The sequence below is a fragment of the Camellia sinensis genome, chromosome 8 (genome assembly GCF_055761805.1).
Source record: "Camellia sinensis isolate YWXY chromosome 8, ASM5576180v1, whole genome shotgun sequence".
NCBI lineage: Eukaryota > Viridiplantae > Streptophyta > Magnoliopsida > Ericales > Theaceae > Camellia > Camellia sinensis.
This window is the reverse complement of record NC_138968.1, coordinates 22,036,333-22,046,353: the sequence shown is the minus strand read 5'-3', so window position 1 is coordinate 22,046,353 and position 10,021 is coordinate 22,036,333. Positions and strand designations below refer to the sequence as shown.

At 30.9% G+C, this 10,021-nt stretch overlaps 1 protein-coding gene across 1 annotated transcript; it reads left to right on the top strand.

Moving 5' to 3' along the window:
• Positions 1–7,346: 7,346 nt before the first annotated feature.
• On the top strand, positions 7,347–9,616 carry SCL8 (SCARECROW-like 8). The gene has a single exon (XM_028268864.2). It carries the CDS (start codon positions 7,770–7,772, stop codon positions 9,456–9,458), a length of 1,689 nt encoding a protein of 562 aa, XP_028124665.2. The 5' UTR covers positions 7,347–7,769; the 3' UTR covers positions 9,459–9,616.
• The last annotated feature ends 405 nt before the right edge of the window (positions 9,617–10,021 follow it).

Genomic DNA, 10,021 nt, shown 5'->3' with positions numbered 1-10,021 from the left:
GTTATACCTCTTGAAAAGAGATAACTCTTTGTTTCACAAACCACAAGGCTTTCACTCTCAAAAGCTAAAATTTGGACTCAATAATCTCAGCAAGGAGAGCTCAAATATTGGTTTAGGAAGTGTTTGGGTAATGCATGTGCATTGCAAGATAGAGATAAAGAGAGAATTTCAAGTTTTTGAGCTTTTGAAATTTTTTTGTAACCTAAAACCAAGAGGGAAGGTCTCCTATATATAGAAAACATGTTCTCAGGTCAGAAATATTTGTATATAGACAGTTGGTGCCGTGCATGCACCTATGGGGGACAGCTGGCAACAAATATTTGTAAAATATTTTTTGAAACAAGTGGCCGGCAGGCCACTAATAGTGGGCGGCCGTCCACAAATATTGGGCGACTTGCCACAAAAATCTGCTTTCAAGTCTGATTTCAAACGGGTATATCTCCTTCATCCAGACTCGATTTTAGGTCATTCTCGAGTCTAAATTAAAGCCCTGGAAGTCTACTTTCCAATGGTGATGGCCTCACATATAAATTCTAAGTGTGCAAAAAAATATGACTATTTTAGTGAAGGCTACTCATTTTTATCCTAACGGATTGATGCCCAACTTCTTCCCCAACTAGTTTTCTTCCCTCCCCTCTTATTTTCTTCAACTCCAAATCTAGATGTTTTAAAGATTTTTCAAAGAGTTTACCTCCCTTCCATTTATTTCCACTTTATCCTTACTCGATTTACCGAAAAGTGCAATATTTTAAACAAAATTCGAGCCTCGGAACATCGTAGAAATATTTGAAAAATTATTTCGAAAAAGATGGTTTTAAGGTCTAAAATAGTTTTGGTCCAAATAATTTTGGTCAAAAATGGGTGTAAGGTTGGGTTTTAGAAGTTCTTCTTGCTGAAGAAATCGAATGTTAGCACAGCATAATTGTTATCATCGAGTGATCAACCTGAGATGCCCAAGTCTTAAGGCCGGTCAAAAATGGGGTGTCTATAATAGTATATATCAGTACAATAAATGATCCAAAACTCCTTTCAAAAATTGATTATGTGTTTGGTTTATGGTTTTGGATAGAAATTTTGAAAAGAAAAATAAAATGTGTGTAAAATTAGGTAAAATGTAATTATATGTCATTCATATTTCACTTATCTTTTTCCTTTCTCATTTCAATTTACCTAAATCCATGAATCAAACATAATATAAATTTGGATATATTTTTTCAATATTGAAATTTTTGAATTAATATTACTTTTTAAAGTGTGTACTACAAACTCTTATCACACATGTCTCTCCATATAATAATGATTGAAATTTATTTTAGTTGCTATCTCAAAAACTAATTATAGAGTAAAAGAAAATGTGTATGTCTTAAAGATTTAAAGTAAAAATTTTATGTTAGATTTTGTTCAAATGTAATACTCTTAATATTTGTAATTTTTTTTTATTCATTAATAAAAAGCACCATAAACATTAAGTTTGTTTTTTTTAAAGATATTGAGTTATTAAAATATAATGTATTATAGCTTAAATCAAGAATTGTTAAAATAAAAAAAAAAAAATCGACTCGAACTAGATTTTCTATTTAATATTTAATCTAATATTGGAAACTCCAAATTAGGGATGGCCACGGGGCGGGTTTGTCATTTCCTACCCTTGCCCCACCCCCGCCACGGGTGAAATCTTTCAACCCCATCCCCGCCCCTACGAATACCCAACCACATTTCAAATAGCCATAAAAATTGAAAATCATTTAAATTCTTAGCACACTAAATAATTTTTCTTATTTTCATATATATAAACGATGAGATTTTTAGAATTATTATTTATTTATATTTAAACAAAACCACAGACTTTTAATATTCTTTTCTTATATCCAATTATATTATATACATATATATATATATATATATTACTTATTTATATATTATTAATTATATTAGGTCGAGTTTGGATTGGGGGAAGTAATACCCGCCCTCACCCCCGCCCCACATAAGTGTCGGGGCAGGTAAAATCCACCTCATTTGGGCGGGTATGGGCGGACTCCTGCGGATCGGATTAAAATATATATATGTATATATATATTACTTATTTATATATTATTAATTATATTAGGTCGAGTTGGGATTGGGGGAAGCAATACTTGCCCTCACCCCCGCCCCACATGAGTGTCGGGGCAGGTAAAATTCACCTCATTTGGGCGGGTATGGGCGGACCCCCTGCGGATCGGATTAAAATGATCATCCCTACCCCAAACTAGCTCATACCGGTCACAAACCGATAAAGATAATTTTTAATGATTAGGTGAAGCTCACATTAGCATAAATATTGAGTCAAATAACTTCTAAGTCGTTTTTAATATTTAATCCAACACCACTAGTCAATCATGATCCATTTTCATGTAAGAGTTATGACATACAACAATTTATAATTTTGAGTAGACAAATTTTTAGGTTTTACAAAATAAGAAAAAATTAATATATTAACAAATGTAATTTACTACTATCATATGATAAAGTAAAATTACGAAATTTAGGAAACGAAATGTATTTATATTTAAGAAAATTTAATTATAAATCCCATATTGAGAAATAGTGATTCGATTAGTCTCAAGAGTTTTTTTATAGGCCAATTAGTCCCATTGATTTTGAAAAAATAGATTTGATATATTGTTTAAAAATTGGATCTACGGTTATACCCTTTGCTATTATGTTTTCTTCCTTTTTTTTCTTTTGTGTTAGAAAGGTAAGACACATAATCGATGAGAATCAAATTTGAGATGAATTTTTATATAAGAATCTTTTTATTTGGAATGATTTGAAATATGAGATCCTTTAAACATTTCAAAAAAAATGTGAGATTCTTCAAATATTTGAAAATGAGTACAAAAACTCCTTAGTAAGTTTTGAACAAATATATAATTTCAATCTGTAACACTCTAATGTAACACTCAAACGTAACACTCTGAAAAATTTGAAAATTCTTGAGATATTGATTTGTAATCATATTTCAATTTTTAAGCAATAAATAATAATCTCAATTAAACAATCAAAGACAAATCAACAAAATAATTTAACATGGAAAAATCACAATTAGAGCGCCTCTAATTGTGATAAAAAAAAAATTTACGGGCCAAAGCCACAAAACAATCTACTAAGAAGACAAAAAGAAATTACACAAGTGTACTCTTAATTACTTAGCAAATCAACGTCCGAACCGTCTTCACCTCGATATTGTCTTGTCCAACGTTGAATCTACAATGCTGATGTCGAATCTACGACAATAAGCCACTCTGAAATCAACCAAAGGTTCAGGCCCAAATTCCCCGGAATCCATTGAAGAACAACTATTTCTTTTGTAAATAAAAGAAAACTAACAAACCCCTTGATGATATTGATATAAAGTTCATGAATCCATTAATACTCTTAAATCTTCAAGGAAATACTCATAAAGCATTCTCTAATATAAAACACTTTGTTTTTTCTTCCTCTCTGAAAAACTGGACGACTCAAATCCTAAAACAAGCAAAAAATGCACTTTATAGTAAGCTGAATCGCAAAAACCGCTCAAGCGTACATTTCACTGTTCGAGCAGTGTGACTGAAGGCGGTGCGAAACATATAGGCTGACTGCTTGAGCGCAACTTTCACTGCTTAAGCGGTAAAACTTTCTTTCTAAAAGTTCAGAAGCTTTGCAAAAGTACTGAATGATCCTTTTCTTCACTCAAGCGCACAAATGATCGCTCAAGCAGTCAAATAACTTCGACTGCATTCCAGCTAGATCCCCGTACATAGTTAGTGAAGTGGAAAACATGAAATGATTAAGATCACAAACTCCTCTATAAGGCATAATTCGGGTAAGATTTGCTTATAAACACTCATAGCCTCGCTGAAACAAAAGAGTGAATCAAATTACAACTTAAATGAGTTTTGTCAAACGAAATTGCCAATTACAAAATCCTAACACACTCTAATGTAACATTCTAAAAAACTCTTTAATGTAACACTCCAATATAACACATAAAAAAATTTCTTAGTATACTTTTTTCAAAATGCAATATTCCAATATAACATTCCACAAAAAGTATGTGAGATTTTTCAAACCATTCTAAAAAAGTGTGAGATTCTTCAAACCATTCCAAAAGGTGTGAGATTTTTCAAACCATTTCAAAAGGAATATAAGAATTCCATAGTAAACTTTGGGTAAATGTATAATTTCAAACTATAAGTGTTACGTTTAGAAAAAGTATACTAAATAGTTTTTTTATGTATTATATTAGAGTGTTACATTTGGGATTATATTGATTGGAGTGTTATGTTTGGAAAAAGTACACTAAGAAATTTTTTGTGTGCTACATTAGAGTGTTATGTTTCGGAAAAGTTTAGAGTGTTACATTATTATGTTTGAAAAAAATACACTATGGAGGTTTTTAGTATATTTTATTAGAGTGTTTCGTTTTTGAAGTATTATATTGGTGTATTACGTTCTTATTTGTATTGTGAGATTAGTTCCAAAAAGAAGAAAATCCAAAACATTTATAGTGCGGATTGCTTAAATGTGCAATTTCACATTTAGAAAAATCCACTTTTATCTATCAAAAAATAAACTCAAACGTATAAATGACTATCCTTTTGTATAATTTGCACTTTAATGGGACCATAGGGTTCATAAGAAAAAAAGGAGGAACTAAACAGTTCACAATATCACATTTTAAGATTTATTGGTGCTTCACCCTATATTTTATAGTAAAAATAATTTTTGTAATTTATTCTTTAATTTTTACCAATTAAATTATGAAATGCAATTTTTTTATTAAAAATTTAGAACATATAATTAATAACATCAGAATAAAAATCTTCTCTTATATATGTGTAGCTCTGATAAAAATAAATAAAATATAATTAATTATAAATTATTTTTACTACATAATCTATATATTATATAAGCAAGAGGGGGGTTTTTAACCCATAAGGCCTCTAAGAGCTCCAAGTTTCCAATCTAATTTCATAATTTTTGATTTTTAGAAATTGAAAAAAAAAATTCTATTGGCTAACTCTTATTCAAGCAAAAAGTAAAAATTAAAATTAATATCTCTTGATTTATGACTTTCAAATGGGGAAAGTAATCTATTGATTTAAATTTAAAATTGACACAATATAAATTTAAAATTATAATGATTCTCATGATTTATAAGTTTTAAATACAAATTTAAACTTATCATAAATAGTTTATAATTTTTATATTAAGGAGCAATAAAAGTGACGTTGAGAATATTTATATATTTATATATTTTACAAAAAAATGCTTTTAAAAAGATATATTATGAGAGGTTCAAACTCTCATACAAAATTTATATACTATTATAATTGTAAAACATTGTCCTTTTATTAAAGCTGAAAGTTGCAATTATTTTTATTTTATTTTATTTTTTTGATTTTGTTTAATTTTTGTTAAAATGAATATGATTGGTCTATAAATTAATTTTATTTTCTGAAAATAAAATTTTAAATTTAGATTTTTCCTTAAATTATGTTATCAGAATAAAATTAATATTAATTCCTTAATTTATGCATCGTTTTATTAAATTATAAAATAAAATTTTAAATTTAAATTATTTTTAAAATTATGTTATTATAATTAGAGTGAGATCAATATTCACATGTGTCATAATGATGTGTTATAATATTATTGGTCTAAACATAATATGTTATTAAATACACGCATTCAAATTGTTAATCGCTATTAAAAGAATACTTTTATTTTTTTTCATTTTTTGTTTTAAATTTTATAATTTTTTTTTATATCCTTCTAAACTACAAGGACTTAAACAATAAATTTTTTTAATACAAATATTTTATTTTAACAAAAGACAAAAAAAATTAAGAAAATAAATGACTTTTTTAACAATTGCCAAACATAATGGATTCTATTAATTTTTTTTTGTTTGTTTTATCTCAATTGTCAATTAAACAAATTAAAATAAAAAAATAATTTTTTTTGGCTTAAATAGTTAAGAAGTGACTTGCTAAAATCAAATAGCAATAAATATTTTTTTTTTCTATTAAAAGTGATAGTTGGTGAAATTTATATTTTTTACACAATAAAAAAAGAAAATTAAAGTTACAGGTGATAATTTATTGTTTTAGTAATGCTACATACCTACAATTTCACATGATGTGGTAAGGAAGTTGGGTCCCATGTCATTGAGTGTATAGCAAATCAAGAGTTGACATATAAGACACCAAATCATTGTGGCTATAATTGTGGGGTTTTTTTGTTGGATTTCAAACATTTTTCTTATTATTCATCTAGACTTTTTTAGCACTTACAAATATGGTTGATTCTGTTAATTTTGTTTTTTATAACCTCAATTGTCAATTAAACAAACTAAAATAAAAAAAAATTTGGCTCAAATTGCTAAAAAGTGACTTTCGCTAAAACAAATAGAAATAAATGTTATTTTATAATAAAAGTGATGGTTTGTGAAATAATTTTTTTTTTATTTTAAAAAAATGAGGGTTATTGGTGATAATTTATTGGTCATCTAGAATTATTTTCAAATCGGATGAAAATATCATTTTAAATTTTCTTCTTACGTTTTTTTTTATTCAGATACTTTTATTTTGTAAGAAATTTAATTTTATTATATTTAAATATTTTATTGTAATTTTCAATTAAAAATAAGTTTTGAAAAATCATATTTAAATTATTTTATGTCATTATAAAATTTAGTTTTTTTTAATATCAATTTATTCGATGATCCTTTTTTAAAAAGTGTATTTGTTTTTATTCATTAATATTAAATTTTTAATTAATCTTTTTTATTGTTAAAAATTAAATTAGAAAATAATTTTATATATTTATATATACAATTTTGTTTAAATTGCTCAGGTTAATTGGTATCTCTGTCCAAATCTATTCAAATTTATTTATATTTTTAAATTTTACTTAAATTCTCACTGAATTAAAAATTATGTTATCCGATATTTAAAAATTTACAAGTTTGACTTAAGCTTAACTCACCCAAATTTATTACTCTAATAAGGGAGTTGAAAGTTATATGATTGAAATTGTGACAAATTAAAAATTAATACATAAATTATAATAAAATTATAAAACTTAATTTATAGCTTTCAATATTTTTATTTTTATAATTTATATAAAAAATCTAATTATTTATATTATTTTATATAAACGTGGATTTTCACTAATTTAAATAAATTTATATTATTATTTTAATATAAAAATTAATTTTTTATTATTTATTTATTCTCGTCCATAGTACCGGTAATATGATAGTAAGATATATTAAAAAATGTGAACTTTTAAAATAATTGATGGGTACTCAGGTTGTTGAATAGGCGCGTAGATTAGGAGTGGAGAGAGCTACATTCCTAACTCGAAAGAGTTTATCAAAGATATGTTCCAAGGAGTACGTGTAACGTAGCGAACCACCACACTTTCTCTATCAGTGGACCAAATTTCGGAGAATCAAACGGTGGAGAGATCAATGCGTACGTAGATCTAAACCCACTACAACAACATCACATCTTTTCTATCTCAAATACCCAAAAACATAACGCACGAAACCAAAGCCACAAAACCAGAGCGCAACAGAGCAATATAGCCAGTTGCAACTCTCTCTCTCTCTCTCTCTCTCTCTCTCTAAAACTCTTGTTCTGTAATGGGTTGTTGGCGCAAAAATCAAAGCTTGTTATAGCTTTTTTTTGCTTGTTTTAATTTTTTGTTATTCGCTTAGAAACCCTTCGCCGGAAAAAATGTCTGGGTTCTCCGGCGGATCTCCGGACTTCTACACAGCAAATGGGTACACCGGAAGATCTATGGGTATGAACAATCCACAAGGTTCGTACCCAATTTCCTCGGCTTCTCAGATCCTTCATCGCCGACACGAATTGATCGGCAAACGATCACTGGCCGAGTTCCAATCCCATCAACAACAACAACAACAATTGGGGCTTTATCTCCGAAACGTGAAGCCTCGTACTTACCAACATGCCTCTCCGATCTCTCCCCTCTCCCCGGTAGATTTCTCAGCCTCAATTTCCCCAAATGTTTCCTCAATTTCTTCAATTCTTCAACAACTCCGACCCCAACCCATCATTCCTCCTAGTTTGTTACCCAATCGATTCATAAAGCAAGAACAATCGGAGAAAACGATGATGAATCGCCTTCAAGAGCTCGAAAAACAGCTCTTAGACGACAACGACGACGACGAAGCCGACACTGTGTCTGTAATAACAAACAGCGCGTGGTCTGAAACCATTCAGAGCCTGATTTCGCCTTCTCCGACTTCATCGTCGTCTTCGGCTTCGGTTTCGGCGCCGCCTATTTGTCCGAAACAGACCGTAATCGAGGTCGCATCTGCGATCTCCGAAGGAAAAACAGAGGCTGCGTCGGAGATTCTAAGCCGACTGAACCAAGTCGCGAACGTGAGAGGAAATTCGGAGCAGAGATTGTCGGCGTACATGTTGTTCGCTCTGCGATCGAAATTGAACCCATTACAGTACTCACCACCAGTCTCGGAGCTTTACAGTAAAGAACACGCGTCCTCAACCCAGTTGTTATACGAAGCCTCGCCGTGTTTCAAGCTGGGTTTCATGGCGGCGAACCTCGCAATCCTCGAAGCGACAACAAACGCAGAAAAAAAGCTTCACGTCGTCGATTTCGAGATCGGACAAGGAGACCAGTACATACATTTGATTCACGCGCTGTCAAAAAAAACCAGCACGCCGCCGTTTTTGAAGATCACAACGTTTGCAGATTTTTACGGCGGCGGCGAAGAAGAAGAGAGGTTGAGAAGCGTCGGAGATGGATTGATAGCTTTGGCTAACAAAGTCGGAGTTTGCTTGAATTTCAATGTCTTGTCTCTCAAAATCACTGATCTGAGCTTAGAAACATTGGGCGTGGAAAGCAATGAAGTTTTGGCTGTGAATTTAGCTTTTCGGCTTTACAAATTACCCGATGAGAGCGTGACCACGGAGAACCTCCGTGACGAGTTGCTCCGCCGCGTGAAGGGGCTGTTTCCGGCGGTGGTGACGGTGGTGGAGCAGGAAATGAACTCAAATACGGCGCCGTTTGTGGCGAGGGTGACGGAGGTTTGTGGGTACTATAGCGCTCTGTTTGACTCGGTGGACGCGACGGTGAGTAGGGAGACCTCGGAACGAGTCAGAATCGAGGAGGGACTGAGTCGGAAAATGGCGAACTCGGTTGCGTGTGAAGGGAGGGACCGCGTTGAAAGATGCGAGGTGTTTGGGAAGTGGCGGGCCCGAATGGGAATGGCCGGGTTCGAGCCCAAGCCGCTGAGTCAACACGTGGCGGACTCGCTGTTAGCTCGGGTTAACTCGGGGACACGTGGCAATCCGGGTTTTACCGTGAAAGAAGAAAACGGAGGGGTTTGGTTTGGTTGGATGGGACGCACACTCACTGTCGCATCTGCTTGGCGTTAATTAATTATCTCTCTCTCCCCATCTTTCTCTCACTTTTTCTCTTGAAAACATTAATTGTAATATTGTTTTTGAGATATTTATGAAAAAAAAATTTAAATGAAAATGAAATGGCAACCAAACAAAGAAATAAAAAAAGTAATGTTTGGTTATTGGGAAAATTTTATTATATTGTTAGGCATTCACTTTATGTGGTGGCATTTGATTTGATTACTTGCACATTATCATTGGTTTTTTGGGTTATTGGTTTGGTTGGTGCAAGAAAATATTTGGCACCCATGTCAAATCGTAGGTTTCACATTAATAATAAGGCTTTTTTTTAGAAAGTAGGGAAAAAGTTTGTTTATTAATTTTTTTAAATTATATTAAAAAATAAAGAGATAATGTAATTTAAATAAGTTAATAAATTAATAAATTATTATTATTATTATTTTTTTCATATTCTTAAAAAAAGGCCTAAATGAATTTGTTAATGTGTATCTTAACACATACATAAAAGTTCGTACAATACGAAGTGCGCAATTTTTTTTTAATTTTTTTTATATGTATGCTTAATATGTATTTTA